Source organism: Plodia interpunctella, chromosome 13 (assembly GCF_027563975.2).
Source record: "Plodia interpunctella isolate USDA-ARS_2022_Savannah chromosome 13, ilPloInte3.2, whole genome shotgun sequence".
NCBI classification, from domain to species: Eukaryota; Metazoa; Arthropoda; class Insecta; order Lepidoptera; family Pyralidae; genus Plodia; species Plodia interpunctella.
Window position 1 is genome coordinate 9087079 of NC_071306.1, and position 19660 is coordinate 9106738.

A 19660-nucleotide genomic window follows, 5' to 3' on the forward strand; every position below is an offset into this window, starting at 1 on the left:
AAACTTTAATAAAATTCGCGAGCGATATTTCAGTAAATATTGTAGGTAATCGATTATATCGATACACCAATTCGTTTCCTGTTCTCGCTTAGTTTATTACAAAAGGGTTAGATAACTAACAACAAATTAGATTTTGCAATATGGATTTTTACCGGCTTGGCTGTAATAAATACGGTATGTTTTTTTAAACATAATCCATATTCGATGTGAAAAATAAAGCAATTTATGTCAAAACTTTATTGGCTCTATCATACACATCGGCCGATCGATATTAAATAGAAAGTAGAAAAATGACATTATTTTTTACTATATTTTTAGGGGTATAGCATTTTTTGAACTATTTATATACCTACAAAATTTGTTTTGATTGGTCAAAATTTCATTTTTTATTGATTTTTTTACACAGTCTTCTGCTGATGTCATGCTATAACAACCGGGGTGATGTAGTAAATCTAATATAGAAATAAAAATAGAACTTCGTTATCTGATGATTATGAATTGTAAATTCCAACCAAAGCACAACAATCAATAATCTTGACAATTAATAAAAATGACAATCGTAATTTTTTAAATAGGCTCAGAATTTTAGTGGCCAGTGTGTTAACATATTTTCATACACAAATGTCAAATCCAGGCGGGTACGCGAAGTTCAATGGCCTCAAGACATACAACAAGAATCTGAAGACATTGCTCGCTATAGGCGGGTGGAATGAAGGCTCCAGTCGGTTCTCCCCCATGGTCGCCTCCAAGGAAAGAAGGAAGGAGTTCGTCAGGAATGCTATAAAGGTTTGTAACCGTATTATTTATTTTGCCATCCAAGATTATGACCTGATTATAATACACTGTTATACTGGAGGATTGCATCTCTAGTCAGGTTAAGATGGAAAATTATATTTTTCCATATTAACCGGTTCTTAAATGTTTATCTAGTGAAGCGGTGGTGGTGTAATGGTTAAGAACCTTTCGGTTCACAGGCCGCCCGCCTGTTCTAGGTTTGTCTCCCACTCATGCCGCATGAGTTTGTATAGTATACCAATCTGATACCATACCATCGTCCACCACTTGATTCTGGTGAAGGAAAACATCGTGAGGAAACATGCACTCTGGTTGATTATTTACATGTGTGTAAAATGGAGAAAACAACGGCACATCACTCCATTAATAGTCCCAAGAAAGTCGTTATGTGTGTTTCATTCCACGGTCATGGTCATGGTCTATTAGCAACAGTCAAAAAGTACCCTACATATTATTCCAGGTTATATTCTACCCGTGTACCAAATTTCATAACAATCGGTCCAATAGATTTTACGTGAAAGTGTAACAAACACATACATAACATACACACATCCTCACAAACTTTCGCATTTATAATGTTAGTAGGAAGGATTTTAGAACAAATTGGCTCATTCATTGAAAAACTATCACTCTGGGAATGGGTTTAACCATTCCTAAGGTTGTTACACACACACCCTGTTATTTACAGTATTGAATAATGTACCACTTTTCCCTCCAGTTCCTCAGACAGAATCACTTCGATGGACTCGACCTGGACTGGGAGTACCCCGCATCCCGCGACGGCAGCAAGCCTAAAGACCGGGAGAACTACGCCAAGCTCGTGAAGGAGTTGAGAGAGGAGTTTGAGAAGGAGTCACAGAAGACAGGGAAGTCGAGGTTGCTGTTGACCATGGCCGTGCCCGCTGGCATCAGCTATATCAAGAAGGGATTTGATGTCAAAACTTTGAACAAGTAAGAATTAGATACAAATGTATTTATCATTTATAAGACCGACATTTGTTAATTGACGTCCTTGGAGAATAGGCTGCGGTGAAGTTTGTTGCGCCGTTTCTTCTTCACCTGCGCTTTGGAAGTCGGCAGTAGACATAGTTTAAGTATTTTTTTACGTCAATAAATGATGTAGGTATATCATCCTAAATTGAATAAAGAATTTTGAATTTGAATCTTAAGAGTTCTAAGAAGTTCTATATAGAAAATATTTTGCTGTTTTGCTAGTATGCATTTGAAACTTTGGTAGTGTAATAGTTCCACGTTCGAATCCTACTCGTGTCACATGAGTTTGTAAACCAATCTGACTCATGTATGGTAGTTTTCATAGACCAACTTTGGAAAATGTCGACGTCGGTTAACAGGCGGGGGTCTAAACCATTATTGATGATCATCACCGCTCATCAAAAAGACAATTGTATACAATCTGAAACAAATCCAATATTTAAAGTCTTTAAAGTGGAATAGCAGAGGTTTCCGGTGTTTTTATCACAATTTATCACTTGATATAAAAAAGTTATTTCGTCAAAGTTGCTTGATGAATGTTATGACAATCAAAACTATCTCGTTATGTGGTCAGCCGTAACCTTGTCACAAACAACTATTCTCAACAGGCCACATTCCTCGGCGGATCGTACTACAAGCTACAACTTGTTGCGATACACAGGCTGTCAGTTGACCAGATGTAATCTGTGTTAGTTTTATACCATCATTTGCATTTCTTGTACCTATCATACTTTAAATAATGTTGTGTTGTGTGTCACATTCATAAAATTGCCTGTTATTGGTTAAGAAAATAAGATCATCAGAAATACAATGCCTAACTTGTAAAATAAATGTAATGGTTTCTATGTTTCTTTTTCGACATCACACAGGAAAATAATTTCCGACAGAGATGTGTTTATGCCCAATATTTAACCATGATATTATAATATTTACTTATTTGTAAATATAATAACAAATATACATACAAATAATATTGAAATCAATTAAAAAAATTACAAGTTAACAAAACATGTAGGCTAAGAATGGCATGGGGAATAGTTATTGTACTGAAGTTGAATCAAGAAGTAATAAATAAATAATGTTGATGGCTTGAATTATTTTAGTTCTACTGGTAGAACACACAATGGTATCAATCAGACAATGTGGCGCCTTCTAAACCGAACCAAGTAAAGGAACATTGTTTGTTTGTATACATAAGGAACATAGTTTTTGTTTAGTTGCACTTTATGTCACCACCTTGTTATCTCTGTTTGGTCTGTTCACTGGTAGATAATGCCATATGGCGTTAAGTCCACCAAAGTTTTTAAACAAACAAATAAAACATACCCAAAAATCTAATATTACGTAGTAAGTTCACACTTCTTTGCTTATATATTATAATATTTCCGAAGTACGACGACCTAAATACCACACAGTAAAGACAAAACAAACCCGCGCTTAGTACGAAAGTCGCGTAGAACTAACGACATATCCCAGGCCCAATTTCGCCATAAACAAATCGATGCGCAGGCGCTGTCATCTCAGTTGTGAAACTATGCATATCAGCGTTGCACAACGAAAATTCAATGTCGCATTGCTCAATATGTGTGCTACACGCATGTGTAAATAAATCTAAGCTAATTTGGTAGTACTTGAGACACAGCGGCGCTGTACAATTCTATTATAAAACTTTTAAAATATTTGATTTGGATGATTTAGAAGTTTTACATGTAGTTACGCAGCCGTAGAGTATCGGGGCCTAGGAGTTTTCCTACTTTTCCTTCTCCATTTAGATGCATTGATAATTTAATAATGTCAAGTCTAAGCGATATGTTTGATCGCAAGACAAACAGCCGATTTTCAGTCACTATTTCGCGTTCTCACTGTCTTCGGAATCCTGAGTTGTCAGAACATTGTCATAACTTTGACATTAACTTGTACAGAAAAACGCAAAATACGCCATTTTGTACTTTGCGTTTTTCTGTACAAGTTAATGTCAAAGTTATGAACGTCAGCGCCGGCGCGCAGGTCAAAGTCAGTGTTACAGTTGACTGGTGCAACTCACCCTTACCACCTGTGCAGGCCCACCAACAACTATTACGGAACGATTCAAATTAAACTCGGTTCAATTTAGGAACCTAAAATGAATCGCATTAATACTAAAAATTAAGTCGATGGTACGAATTTGCGATGCAGAACAGTTTAGGTCGCAAAGTGGATCGCGTTAAGAGACGATGGTAAGCCCCCTGAGCTACCGATTCAAACTTAGACCGTTAGTGTATGTAAAACTCTATAAGGAATCGACACACTTTCGCACCGGCCACGGCAACAGATTGCAAGAATGTAATTTAATGCAATTCCTTGCAAATGACATACAACAACTTTCGATTTCGTTATTGTCAATAACAACGCCATTTTAAATTCATAAGTTGTCCAATAAACTACAGAATACTAGGTTATAAAAATTGGAAATGTTCAATCAAGCGGTAAATTCTAAATGGATGTAACGAACTGAACAAAGCGCTAATATTATTATTAAAATTGACAGCTAGTAAAAAGGCGAGCGATGCAGATATTCACTAGTGGTCGTAAGATCTCAGATTCGACTCCTGCTCGCTTGAGCCATTGAGTCATGAATATATCCTAGTTTACAAAAAAACAACAACTTTCGGTGAAGGAAAACATCGTGAGAAATCTGCGCTCACTTGTTTGAATCTGTCTGCTGAAAATAGATGGCGCTAGTCATAAAAGAACAAAAAGTATACGACAAAAAAAAACATAAAATGTATCGGATTTTGTTTTTTCTTTCCCATCCGGAAAATAAGAAGCATAACATTTGAAAATATAACACAAGCCTTAAGTTCCCGCACGCTTGATAATAAATAATCGGGACTGGCCAAGCGTGAAACGTGGCTAGTGGACACGTGGACGAGGTATCTTAATACATTGTTTGGTTGACTAGTTTTGTACCGCACATTTTTGTATCGGAACTTTACATGGAAGCGTTAAGAAACTGGTCAAGAGCAAGTTGGACTCGCGCACATTGTTTTCCGTTAAATTAGCTTAAATAGTTCTTACAATTCACAATTTTTCGATTTTTGTCTTCATCTGTGTTGTAAGACCTTACTTCTATGCCGAATTGAATGATTCTAGGTTAACAGAAAGTACCGTATAAGCCCCTTTAATTATGTATGTAATATGGCAATCGTAATTTTTTTTCTTTTGATCGCGCTGTCGTTGTCTTTTTTGATGATAGATATTAATCACCTATATTTAGAGCACCTATTATTCCCTACATCCATCCACAATTCCATACAAAAAAGCACGCACACGTTATGCGTTCCACAGTCGGTCTGGCCTTAAATCTGCATAATACTAAGGCTTAACCGCCTCCCCACATCCTTGCTTTCGTAAGCTCGTAACTTCGAGGCTAACAATAGAGACACAATAGGCATGAAGTACTGGAAGATAGGAAACAGCTAGTCCTTTTGGAATAATGAAACTTGCTTCCGATGAAGGAAAACATGGTGTGAAAACCCGCACACTGGTTGTAAGTTATATTAATTGTTTCATTGCACTGTAATGTGGTTACGGCTGAAAATCAACGCGTTGCTCCCCGAGGATCAATATTATCGTTGAGCCAAGACCTTTTTGTATTGCTACAGTATACATTACTTATATATAATTATCTGTGCATTTAATTATTGTACTTGTGGTATTTTTATTTTGATGTAACTATATTGTGTTCTGTTGCTGCAAGTATAGTTTTTATCTATCTAACTATCTACGGTACGAATAAAATCTGACTGGCGTCAGATTTTATTTAAGTCGCCTAAAAGCATCACAAGCAATTAACACACTTAAAATTACGCTGAATGAAACTACGCACAAACGTCTACATTTTCCATTATCAAACCAGATTTAGCTTGCGGTAATTTTCCAGAGGAACAGTTCTATTTTCTGGGCCGAATGGAACCCTATGTACTTTTACGTACTCTTAGCTACATGTACGCCAGATTTGAAGAAGATTGGATAAGTAGGTAAAGCGTGAAGAGGTAACAAATAAATAAACAAAGTTACGTTCGCAATAATAATTTTAAGTAGGTGTTAGGATAGAATTAGGATGAACTGTCAAAAATAAGAAAATATCTCGGCTAGGAAAGTTAAAACTTACATACAATATCTAGCAAAATAGATTTAGTTACAAAGATCATATCAAATAATCTTTATTTGCTTCTAAGTAGAGATAAAAAAAAAACAACATTTAACAAATTTATCAGACGATCCACATCTATAACTTATCTCCAATCTACAGTTCGTTCGTCCGCAATGAGTATCTACTTGTAACTTGTAACAATAGAGACGATACAATCTATTACTGGCCACCACAATGTTCCAATGACCGGTCTCAAGAGGACTTTGTTAGTTCTACAAAAGCTGCGTTTGTTTCTGTCGCGTTTACACGAGTATAATAGCTTCCTTGCTTATTGATACGCTCACGTGGGCGATCGAAGGAGCTCAGTGGATTAATATTCAGAAACATATATGTATTTAGAAACTTACACATAAAATTTCTAAAAAAAGTAAAGTAATATTCAAACACAGCATTCCCTAAGTGAGAAAAATCTGAGCCAAAATTAATTTATGTGGATCTCGAACTTCGACCGTGAAAGCGTATGAACCAAAAGAATCCAGATTCTAATGTACTCGTACTGTATGTGTGTAATATTCCTATATGTACCAAATGAGTTTATATACCAAACTAACTCGTGTGATAGTTTTAACACACCACCACGCCGCCAGTGACGGAAAACATCCTGAGGAAACCTGCAGTCTAATTCATGGTTTTGCTATTGTGTGATCTGGAGAAGGCAATAGATATCCAATTCATTATTAATTCTCTGAAAGTCGTTATGTGCGTTACATTTCCCATAACGTCACGTCCACGACCTTTAGATAAGAGGAAATTACCTTCTTAAAGTCAATAGACTTTAAGAAGGTAAGTCAATAGACTTTAAGAAGGTAAGATTTCATTAAAGAGCCCTCAAGAATCACTTACCACTTGCGTCATGTAAACGAAGCATTATAACTTATCAAGTTGCTATGCGCGAGGCTTTGTTTCGCCGCTTTTGTGTTTGTCTTCATTGGGGAGTAATTTGTGGGAACTATGACATGGTATAATGGTTTGTTTCAAAATTATAACTATCTATGTACCTACATATTACAGTCATTTTTTTTTCATCTTTATGTAACTTAACACAGAATGTGGCATCAAAAAGTCTCAGGACATAGTTTGCGGAAGCAATCTTCCTCCGATAAGATGTTAATAGTGAGCGCGATTCTCAAAGGTCAAGGTTCGAAGCCAGCTGGATTTAAATCCGGCTCAGATCTTGTCATACTCTACTACTATATGTATTTAAAAACTGACCTTGAAACAATTGACTATCAATGTTGATTCATGCCTTATCAATTCTGTTCGTCGTGAAAACATGGTGAGGAAACGTGCACACTCGTGGAGCGTGTGGTCCCGCCCTAGAATAGGACCACTAGAAATCAGGGTTCGTTTTCCTACTTTTTCGTCTCATCGCACGATAGGCGGCATCGCTAGTTGTTAGACCAAAACATTATATCTATGCCTATAATGTTTTGACAATGTTAATGATAATAGTGACATCCGATCAAATAATGGTTGGTAATTGTTTATAATTTAGGGTTAAGTCTTATATTAAATAAATAAATAAATAAATATATTAGGACAAATCACACAGATTGAGCTAGCCCCAAATTAAGTTCGAGACTTATGTGTTATGGGATACTATAACTCAACGATACTGTATTTTATAACAAATACATATATAGATAAACATCCAAGACCCGGGCCAATCATAAAAAGATCATTTTCCATCATGACCCGACCGGGGATCGAACCCGGGACCGTCGTCGTTTATTGCACTGAATGTGTGTGTCTGATATTTGAATGTATTTGGCCTTATGCAAACAAAATTAGGTACCTAGCGACCGCTCACATTCACCTCAGTCTCAACTGTAAAATAAATACTTCCTCTTTCAGAACTGTAGGAACTATAAGTATAATTGGAACCAAATAGCTAATTAGAATTCGGCCACAGCCGTCCGGAAGCATGCCCGCGTAATGCGTCCGGAGTGCAATATTCAGAATATGCTAATGTGCGCCGATGCACTATTTGCTACACGAAGCCAGAATATTTTAATTCAAATAGTCTGTTAGCATTGCGAATAAATTAGCTGTAATGGTTATAGTTTATTTATACATATAATGGAACATACCATTTATTTCTGTGTCGTATGGTTCACGCCTTAGAATAGAGCCGCTCCATATCTTCCCGAGCATATCGTAACGACTACAGCCAACAATTTGCCGTACAACAAGTTCCCTTCCTAGGAATTGATCATCCCCAAAGGTGGACGTCATAGTCATAGCCCGTGGATAAGCAAGGATGAGAAAGCACGCATTTTTTCAAAACTAATATTTTGTGGCGTCCACATTTTTTTTGTAATATCTTTATTGTACATAGAACGCATCCTAAAAGTACAGTCAAGCACATCAAGTTACCCTGTATGTACCCCTATGGCGCGGTAATAGCGACCAGTTTTAATTTGGGTAGGTTAATGTGCTGTTAACTGTACATACACAATAAGATTGTAAATATTCAATGACAGACCTATCACATGAAGACATGTCTTCCAGTCTAGCAACGATAGTTTGAGAGGATATAATTACTCAACATAAAAGTATGAGATATGTTTCTCGTCAGCATATTAACAGCGAACTTTCTTCCAGATACCTGGACTGGATGAACCTGCTCACGTATGACTACCACTCGGCCTTCGAGCCGGCAGTGAACCACCACGCACCACTGTACCCCCTGGAGGAGCCCAATGAGTACAGCGATGATAGCGAACTTACTATTGTAAGTATTATATTCTGTCTGTTCTGACATAGTTCTGCCCAAGTCTTGACACACGGCTTCTAGAATGCTGGATGATCGTGACGTCAAAACTGTCTACTTGAGAAAGATGTCAGTATCTCAGATATTCGGGATATGGTATATATGTTATGAGGCTACATGAGATGGCAGCGGTCTACTGACCAACCACCGCGCAGAACAGAAGATCTTAAGAGCAGCCTTTGAATGTGGTGATGGCCGTGCCAAATATTTTTCATGATAAAACTGGTGTTCACCAATTGTATTTTTGTATTTACTGCCATGTAAACTTGAAGTATAAGCGTCCCTTTTGCGCAACACTTTCTGAGATCCTATGCCAGTCTGATTCATTGCTTTCCTGTTATCTAAAAAATGTGACCTGACCAGCGGTGTGCTGGTGAGCTATACCTAGCAGTTAGTTCATGTAGGCTGAAAATTATGATAATAACTGAAAGTATTTCTTTCTCTTTACAGGATTACACCATAAAATATTACCTGGAGAACGGCGCCGACGCACACAAGCTCGTCTTGGGGATACCCACATACGGCCGGTCGTACACGCTGTTCAACCCTGATGCTTTTGAGATTGGAGCGCCTGCTGATGGTCCAGGAGAACAGGGAGAGGCTACCAGGGAGAAGGGATACTTGGCTTATTATGAGGTAAGAGATGAAGATTTTTACTTTGTAATTTCTGCAGTGGTTACACATTGAAAAGTGAAGCTACCAAGGACAAAGTGAGGTGTTACGTATATAGCCACTCTTTTTTAAAACACGCTACTGTAAAACAGTTTGTCATGGACGTACATTCTGGTTAACCATTTCCGCCTGGTCCTGGTAGAAGGGGCAAACCCAAGAATCGTCAAAAATTATATGCGTGTCAGTGCTCTGATAAAAAGGAATGCTGAAGACTATGCGAAGTGGAGAAGAAAAAGTAAGAAAGACGGGTTCCGACGCTTTGACGACCTCGGTGGCGCAGTGGTAAAGTGCTTGCCTCTGAACCGAGAGGTCCCGGGTTCGATCCACGGTCGGGTCATGATGGAAAATTATCTTTTTTTGATTGGCCCGGGGATCTGAGATGTTTATCTATTGGTATTTGTTATAAAATATAGTATCATTGATTTAGTATCCCACACAAGTTTCGAACTTACTTTGGGGATAGCTCAATCTGTGTGATTTGTCCTAATATATTTTATTTATTTATTTGTTTAAGGAAGAAACCGACAAAGCTCTCTATTCTATTTAACGTATCACACATGTTGTGTGTTTTAATTGTTCGTAAAATAAGATTAGATAATCATCTTTATATAACATTTTACAGATCTGCGAATACTTGAAGCCGAAAGAGCGAAAACGCAGCGTAGCCAATGAAGAAGAGGAATCGGAAGAAGATTCCGAGGAGGAAGAAGAAGAAGAAGAATGGACCGTGATGTATCCGAATCCTAAGGCCATGGGCCCTGTGGCATACAGGGGCAACCAGTGGGTCGGCTACGACGACATCGAAATTGTCAAGAGGAAAGCGGAGTACGTCGCTGAAAATGGTCTTGGAGGTGAGGATTGATGATTGTTTCTTTCATTTCAATTATTTACGCCTTTTGCATTTAAAAACCCCGCTTGTGATCGAGAAGACCCGGTCTCAAACCCTGTACTATAATACCAATTTGACTCATAGGGATAGTAATTGTTGTCCGCGGCTTCGTCCGCGTAAATTTTCCTATGTGTAAAACGTACGTACGTGTTTCTCCATACTTCAAAGTACATAAATGCAAAATTTCAGATTGGTAGAGTAGATAGACCGTAAAGAGGTAACAAACATACTTGCTTTCACATTTATAATATTAGTAAGGAAATAAGGATGGTAGTTGTTATACCACTTTACTAGCCAGCATTAGCTTCCGATGAAGATAAACGTGTTGTGGTCTGAAGGCTTCTTAAAATCGTATGAACATGTGCCTTGGGTTAATTAACGTTCCAAAACATAAACATATTAGGACAAATCACACAGATTGAGCTAGCCCCAAAGTAAGTTCTAGACTTGTGTTATGGGATACTAAATCAAAGATACTATATTTTACAACAAATACATATATAGATAAACATCCAAGACCCGGGCCAATCAGAAAAGATCATTTTCCATCATAACCCGACCGGGGATCGAACCCGGGACCTCTCGGTTCAGGGGCGAGCACTTTACCACTGCGCCACCGACGTCGTCAAATCATGGATAACACTGGTGTCAAATTTTATTCAAGTCATATATATGAACATGATTTTTTGATTTGATTGACCCGGGTCTTGGATGTTTATCTATATATGTATATGTTATAAAATATAGTATCGTTGAGCTAGTATCCCATAACACAAGTCTCGAACTTACTTTGGGGCTAGCTCAATCTGTGTGATTTGTCCTAATATATTTATTTATTTATTTATTTATTATGGTATACAAATATTTATATATTGGATTCCAGGAATTATGTTCTGGTCCATCGACAACGACGATTTCCGAGGAACCTGCCACGGCAAGCCCTACCCTCTGATAGAAGCTGCGAAGGAGGCTTACATACTTAAAACAGGGTAAGTTAGGCAAATAATTCATCTTTTGCTGTTTAATTACATACATTTTGACGACATCGGTGGCGCAGTGGCAAAGTACTTGCCTCTAAACCAAGAGGTTCCGGGTTCGATCCCCGGCCGGTTCATGATGGAAAATGGTATTTTTCTTATTGACCCGGATCTTGGATGTTTATGTATATATGTATTTGTTATAAAATATAGTATAGTTGAGTTAGTATCCCATAACACAAGTCTCAAGTTTACTACTTTGGGGGCTACCTTAATCTGTGTGATTTGTCCTAATATATATTTTTTTGTTTAATTTTGATTGGAATTCTCCTCGTAAAACATCACTTTCACCATAAGTTACTAATGAAATGTGAGTCTATATCATCATACATTTGCGATTATTATTAGGTACCGATGAAGGATAAGATCATATTCTGATTCCACACATTACAGTTTATCAATATTGCAGATAAAATGTTCTTTTATTACAACACGCTCTGAAATAAAGAAAAGACTGTACCTAATACAAAATGAACTCTTTTTTTTGTACACTACACTATATAATAGCGGTCAGCAGTCCTGGGTTCGCTCGGGTAAAACCATAATAAATTTATTATGGTTTTACCCATATGGTTTATGCACATAAACCTTCCTCACTATCTATTAAAAACCCGTGTCAAAATCGAGTCTGAAACAATTGTCGGAGAACCGTTAGCGAGTAAAACGAAGCAACCAGTGGTGGAGGTCTGGTCTTCGTCTACGAACGTTTCGTCGACAGAATGTTTCGACATCGGGCGTTTGAACGACAGAACCCTTCGTCTACGAACGATTCGCCGACAGAATGTCTCCTCTATTCTGTCGGCGAATCGTTCGTAGATTAAGGGTTCTGTCGTTCAAACTCGTCAAAATCCTTTGCGTACTTTTAAAGATCTAAGCATACATAGACAGCGGGAAGCGATTCGTTTTGAAATATAAATCTCAGAGAGTTTTTAATACACTGTAGAGGGAGTATTATTCGCCTTTCCTCTACTAATATGAATTGACTCCTACTGGGATCTTAATCAAATTAAAAATGAACTTTCCAGAACGACGTATTTATTTCACATTCACACATATAGTCACAATTGTCACAGTTTACGTAAGAAGGTTTACAATCACACTGCAATGGAGGAGTATTACGAACGACGTGTGTCGTATGAGGTCCGGTGACGACTGGGGCTCTAGTCGCACGCTAAACCGGGATGCGATATATTATTGCTGACATTACAAATGTGTCCCAACAACACCAAACCAAGTTTGTATTATCATATAGTCAACCTGACCTCGTGTTTCCATAATTCCAGAGCCACAGACAACGCGATCGTCACAGAGAAGCCCCAACCCTCACGCACCAGTTCGAGGCGACGCAACCGACCTCGCACTTCGACCACAACCACCACTACTACTCTAAAACCCACTGCAGCCAAGTAAGGACACATGCTTTTAAACTTTCGCGTTGCATAATTATATACTAAACAGGTATTAAACGCGCACATACCTTTTTTATTACCCGTGCGTTTCGGACCTGTACAGGTCCTGTACAGTATATAATTATGCAACGTGGTCACTGGGTGACTCTGTATGTCTGTCGCACAGCGATTAGTATATAAGGACATGATCAACAAAAAAAGGACATACTGAGCTCGGACTTTTTAAAAACCAGTTTGCGCGCATCTCCATAGATGTTGATTGCGATTCATTACAATTCAACTCGGTGAAAACCCATATTTTTCACCATTTATTCTGTTAAAATTGTCAGTTAATTCTTAAATGGCTTTGTTCATTTCCCCTACCAACCGCGCCTTAACAAAAGACTAAGGGTGATCAGGGTCGCGACTCTTTGAAGAAAAAACTAACTAAATAAAAATATTTTTCTAGGACATTGAGCAGCAAACGCAAGAGCTCAGTCACCAGCACCACTCCCTCCTGGAACATCATCACTCCTGAACCCCCCACCACCCCGGACCCAGGATCAGGTATGTCGTCTATATGTGTTCATTAATTGTCAACAAATTATATGACAATAATGTATATTTAAAAATAAATGGTATTATATTATAACGTCCGCATTCGAAGGTAATATATATTTTTATTTTATTTTTTATATGAAAACGTTTAATTTCTCTCTCATCCTCATGTTTTCACAGTATCTTTCTAAACCACGGTTCTGTACTGTGACGCCCCAAACCCGACGTCTATGTAAAAAATAAACCTTCAAACACAGCTGTAACAAATTGAGCCTACTATTCATAAACAAGTTACATACATTACAATAAATATATTTATGTTTTAAGTTTCTTGTGTACATTGATAAATAAAGAAATAAAGTATGTTTTGTCTCTTTCTGTCAATGTAAAATAATGTAAAGTGCGATAGAGACAAATCATATATTAGCTCAAAGTTTATTCTTTAACTTTTTTATGAATAACGAGGTTAATCTGTAAATATTAAAATCTAGTTCAAAATTGTAATATTATCAAAAACTTTTGGAGATACAAGTTTTTTATTAATTTATTCCAGACTTCAAGTGTAAAGACGAAGGTTTCTTCCCCCACCCCCGCGACTGCAAGAAGTACTTCTGGTGTCTGGACTCTGGGCCCTCCAACCTCGGCATTGTGGCTCATCAGTTCACTTGCCCTTCTGGTAAGTACCTAAATCTCTTGAACCAGTGGTCCAGTTAAGACTTGCCTGTGATCGAAAGGTCCCAGGTCCTACTCGTGCAATATGAGTTTGTATACCAATCTGACTCATGTAGTTTCGATAGGTCATCACTTGCTTCTTTTTTTTGTTCTTCTAAATTTTTGACAAGGCTTGAGTGCACTAGTCAGCCTCATGGGGGATATCTAATATAAACTTATCTAGCTTTCATAATGCTTGTCCACAAGATATAAATGGATTTAGCCACCTATGATAATGGACTGCTCAACGCTATGTTCAGCAATCATCACTTGCTACCTTTGATATGTTATTAGAAAAAAATTGTAAGAAACAATAATGGTAAGCCGATCTGGCATGATAGGGACCAACACTGTTCAAACGAGTTTCTTTCGGCATTTCTTCTCAGCTGTGGTTGTTCCGAAATGCCAGTAGTTTGTAGTTTGTGAGAAATAAGTATTTAATATAAAAATTTACGTAAAAATGTGCCTGTGAAGGTCTAATTTCTGAATAAATGATTTGAATTTGAATTCCGGTGAAACATCGTGAGAAAACTTGCACACTGGTTGATAGTTTAATTCGCTAGTGTATGCTACTAGTACGTACGTAGTCTTAAACGTCATGTCAGATGTCTTAAGGCGGCTTGAATAAAATCTGAATTTTAAGCGTTAGTTAGGGAGCTCCGAGCGCCACGGAAATTGGAAGGCATTATATATTGGGATCAGCTTTCAAAAACAAAATCTTTACATTTTTAAGATATGGCTTTAATATTATCGCCGTCCGCTTGCCTATCGTCAACCCTCTTTGGGGATGCGGTTGTTCCCTCTCAGCTGCCATGGCTTATGTGTTCCTTAGTCGTCTAGTACGAAATATATGGATATTACAGGGCGGGACCACATTTCATGAATTTTATATACTACTCGTAACTATTGATATAATATCTCTTTCCCCAGGCCTCTTCTTCAACAAGGCCGCGGATTCCTGCGACTTCGCCCGCAACGTCCTCTGCAAGAAGCCCAGCGCCACCACGAAGGCCCCCCCCAAGGCCCCCAGCTCTAGCACCACCACAACCACAACCACAACCACCAGGAGGCCTATCAAGCTGAGCACTAAGAACTCAGTGCTGTTTAGGACCACTACCACTACAACTACTACTCCGGAACCTGAGGTGGGTTATATTTTTATTAATGATATAGCTTTTATCCGCGGCTTCGCCCGCATTTGTTTTGTGCGTCCGCTCCTAACTTATTATTGTCAATATCTCGGGTTCTAAGAAACGTAACGCTATGTAACCTGTACCAGATGTTAAGTCCCCTACATAACTGTGAAAACTGCATCAAATTCTACCCAGTAGTTTTTGCGTGATGCGGGAATAAACATACAAATAGATAAACATTCTAAAAAAATTGTTTTGGCTCCTATTAGTCCCATAAAGACACCCTGTAATTATTTTTCTTTAATATCTCCTATGTACAGACATGGCCCACTATTATATGCATGTTATGACTTATCAACAATACAAATTAAAAATTTGTATAAAAATATAATAAAAATAGTTTTACCATATTGCATAATATTTTATGGTTAGGTTGAAGAAGAAGACGAAGTTCATGATGACGCGGCAGACATCGAAGCTGAAGACCCTAAAGTCATCAAGGAGCTGATCGATCTTATCAAGAAAGTTGGTGAGTGAAGATAAAGATTCATTATCATCAAGATCTCATTTTATCCCACTTGCTATCCTCATTCGTTTGATGTAATCACCCAAGAAGAAGTATCATTATATTATTTGCACATCGCACAATATCGCACACTGATTCAGGTCTCATCTGAAGATCAGTGTATCGCCCCTCTGGGTGATATGTGTACTGAGATGGGCCTGTTTGTATTGCTGCAACACAGTACACTTGCTTTTCAATTGTGCTTTGTAATACTGTGTTTTTAGTCTGGTTGTGTATTGTATTGTTGTTTTACAAATAAATGTTTTATTTATCTATTTGTCTTATCGACCCATTCCAGCTTCGCAAGGGATCCTTTGAATAATTGAATTTTGTTCTTCGTATCTTGATAGTTTTATTACAAAACATGTATGTTTTGTAATCAAAATAATTAATAATAATTCCCAGTATTCTATCTATATTCTATTCTTCAATAGTTCACACTCCCGCCGAGACAAGCTCATGGGCATATAATTTTATTTGTATATCCGCGAGCGGGTTTTGGCGGGAGACCTACACAACACCAAAACTCTCCAAAGGGTCTCTACGTATTAGCACAAGCCTCTCAAAGGACCGGCCTAGGTGCGGTGTATTGTTAAGGAGATACATAATAATAATAATAATAAGCCCGCAGGGCAGCTTGTGGCGAACTGTTGGGGAGTAGCGACCCCTCGGACCTGAGTGCTCCCAGGGGAGGCCCCTGTTCCTCACCTCCGCCTTCCTTCCCCAAGGTCGGAGTGGAAACCGAGAGGTAACAGGACCCCTACCTCTGGCTTGCCTTCATCGGCCGGCCAGAGTCGAGTCGCGAGAGCTATATGCTCGAAGGGTGGAAGTGTAAAATGTCATAACGCCGGGGGCGTCTGACTGGATCACCACGATTTCGCGCCCCGCAGACTCACCTCTCTACACCCTTAGCCGCCCAAGTCAATGTTGCCCCTTTGTCGCCAATCACGGCGACTGATTTGAGGGGCCCATCCAGTGAGCGGCGAGTCACCACCTGCCACTGAATAGTCAGTTAACATGATTATGGCAGGTGACCGAACTCTTTGCAATAGACCATTCTCAGTCCATCCAAATTTCATTCTATAGACCAGTTCTTCTATCCATTATTCTGCAATAGTTCACACTCCCGCCGAGACCTGCTCATGGGCATATCATTTCATTGATATATCCGGGAGCGGGTCTTGGCGGGAGACCTACACAACATCAAAATTCTCCAAAGGGCCTCTACGTGTTGGATCCATATCCCCACGCAAGCCTCTCAAAGGACCGGACTATGTGCCGTGGAACCCAAAAAAAAGACAATAATAATAAGGCGTCTGGATGTGACGACCCCATCGCCCGCTGGGTTCCTTTGGATTCCAGTGCAACAGTCACCGCAGGGCAACTTGTGGCGAGCTGTTGGTGAGCGGCGTCACCAAGGACCCGATCTCCAGGGGACCACACACACATGCACCTACACACACACACACATACACACAGTAACACGTCCCCGCCTCTGTCTTGCCTTAGCCGGCCGGTCAGAGTGAAGTAGCAAGAGCAGAATATTCGCTCCATGGAAGTGTATTGCACGTAATTGCGGGGAAACCCGCTCTCGGGGGTAAGTCCCGTGATGGTGAAACCGGAGCCGCACCTCTCGACACCCTCAGCTGCTCTATTGTGTTACGCCCTAGCCGTCTGCACATGGCTTACTTAGGCCCACAGGCACATACAGCCAAAAAGCAGCGAGTCACGATCTACCACGTAAAGTTTTAGTGAGTAATTTTAATGTAGATGTCAGCACTCACTCCGTAAACCAGAAATCTAGCCCACTAACATCACATATACATAGCCCAAATCACGTAGATCCCTTCTCGGCAATAGTCTAGCAGCTGCGGGGGACTGTCCGTTGGTGTTCCCCGATGGTACACCAAGGGATGGATCTCTACAGATGCAGTCATCTCATTTTAGAATAAAAAGGTACAAGGAGGCCTCTTCAATGTTTCAATGTTGGCTTTGGCCCCATGAATGCCTCAAAAGACCGGGTCCCAATGGACCCGTGGCTGAAAATGCGTACCAACATAATAATAATTTATCAAAATTACATAAAGATTTTCGATGTTTTTTTAGTTTATTATTATGAGACAAGGGACGATATAACAGTATAATTTATGTTTTAAACATACAAATTACGTTTAAAGTATTTTTAATTGTACGCCTATACATACAATTGTAAATGAACACTGTCCACTGATAGAAACTATAATGTCCAATCTAGGTGGAGTGGAGCAATTGGAAAAACACCTGAAGCTGTCAGGAGGATCGCAGCCGGCAGACGGCGCCACCACCACGCCGTCCTCGCTCAACAAGAAGCTGTACAAGGTGCTGGAGCGCACCCGGGGCAAGAGCAGGTGAGGAGGTGGACTGGTGCCGCTGGAGAAACTCCTGGAATTGTTTAAAAGATTGCTGAAGAATGGTGGTGCCACCAATTTCGCTTCATATGAGCTGAGCACAAAGAGCGCTAACAAAAATTTAAACGTTTGTTTTGTGAGCATTGCGCGGGGTTTGGTATACATTTATACAAATCTGTAACGTATAAATAGGTATCTTTGCTGCGTGATGGTCAAACAGAAATAGGAAAAATGTCTTAATGTATCAAGGTACGGAACGATCTCCACGTGCACATCGTCTTGCACTTGAAAGTTTTTTTAAATTGTGGTGGTAATAAATAGCAAATGTTACAAAAGTGATCTTAACCGAGAGGGATTTCATCCAGTCAACCAAGTATTTGAGAGGAAACAATTTAAATCAGAAAGTAAGGTAGCTTAAGATAAACGAGCAATGTGAAGAAAAATAATAAAAGTTTTATTTATTTAACTTCATAGCACGAAGTTAGAAAATCAAAAATGTACAAATGGCATTCTCGTTCAAATTGGTGCATAATGTCTCTGTTACAGATTTGGAAACAGCATTCTAGAAGAGGCCTCGTCTGGCAACAGCCGCCGCGGTCCGCAGAACGCGGGTCTGGCTCCAGCTGATGATAGGGATGCCTTGCTCAAGAAGGATAGGCCTCAGTAAGCTTTGATAATCTTTTTTTGGTCACGTTCCTTATTCATATGTTACGAAGGTCAGCGTTGGACTGACTTACAATAGATGATGACATGATGAGAATCAACGCATGGTGCCAGAATGTCTAAAACAACAAATGGGCCGAGAATATTGGTGCAACATTTATTTATTTCTATATTAAATAATTGAACTAACAGCTGCTATAGGCAATAAGTAAAATAATTACAAATTTCTATTGATAACCTATTGATAGCCTAGGTATATCATAGTGGGCTACTGCATGAAGCTAGAAATACAATAAGTTGTTCTTAAAATTTTTGTTAGTGCTCACTGCAGCACAAAAAAAAATAATTATCACAGTATTTTATCGTCTCATTTTGCAGACACTCAGTAGGCAAGCTAAACTGGCTCCAACTCCATTCCAATAATTTTTACCAACAATTTTCCCCAACAGATACACAACAATAAATCGGTCTCGCCAACAAACCACAGCACAGCCAGAAGAGCAAGAAGATGAATCAGAACAAGAAGCAGAGGTGGACAGCCGACCAGTCTCCCGCGCCAGGGTAGCGGAGCAGGATGGAACTACATCCAAGACGTTACAGTACGTCAATATCAGAAGAGCCAGACCTACGTACAACACGGACACGGCTGATGATACTGCCTCCAGGTAAGATACTACAAAGTTTTCTGGATAACATAACTGTCAAAAGACATTGTATTCTCTTGAGGCTACCATCATAAACTTCTTCAAAAGGTCATAAAAATAATTCAGGATTCTGATGTCCCATCAGGTCGGCAGCATGCCTGTTTGCTTACTCATTAATATAACACAGATAAGTAGGAATATCAGAGCAAGAATCCCTAGTAGAAAGATTTCTGAAGCAGTTTCTATTATAATGGATA

General features: G+C 39.0%; 1 protein-coding gene across 3 annotated transcripts in view; it reads left to right on the forward strand.

Annotated features, from left to right (window-relative positions):
• Nucleotides 1–19660, forward strand: part of Cht6 (Chitinase 6) — a 116214-nt gene that overhangs the window by 52910 nt on the left and 43644 nt on the right. For all 3 annotated transcript variants that reach the window (XM_053754226.2, XM_053754228.2, XM_053754227.1), the window contains exons 4-17: nucleotides 635–786; nucleotides 1514–1746; nucleotides 8588–8717; nucleotides 9207–9392; nucleotides 10051–10279; nucleotides 11201–11306; nucleotides 12638–12760; nucleotides 13212–13309; nucleotides 13854–13976; nucleotides 14942–15156; nucleotides 15577–15673; nucleotides 17964–18096; nucleotides 18643–18759; nucleotides 19209–19424. In XM_053754226.2, coding sequence (XP_053610201.1) covers nucleotides 635–786; nucleotides 1514–1746; nucleotides 8588–8717; nucleotides 9207–9392; nucleotides 10051–10279; nucleotides 11201–11306; nucleotides 12638–12760; nucleotides 13212–13309; nucleotides 13854–13976; nucleotides 14942–15156; nucleotides 15577–15673; nucleotides 17964–18096; nucleotides 18643–18759; nucleotides 19209–19424 — 2158 coding nt within the window. The remainder of the gene's footprint in view (nucleotides 1–634; nucleotides 787–1513; nucleotides 1747–8587; nucleotides 8718–9206; nucleotides 9393–10050; nucleotides 10280–11200; nucleotides 11307–12637; nucleotides 12761–13211; nucleotides 13310–13853; nucleotides 13977–14941; nucleotides 15157–15576; nucleotides 15674–17963; nucleotides 18097–18642; nucleotides 18760–19208; nucleotides 19425–19660) is intronic.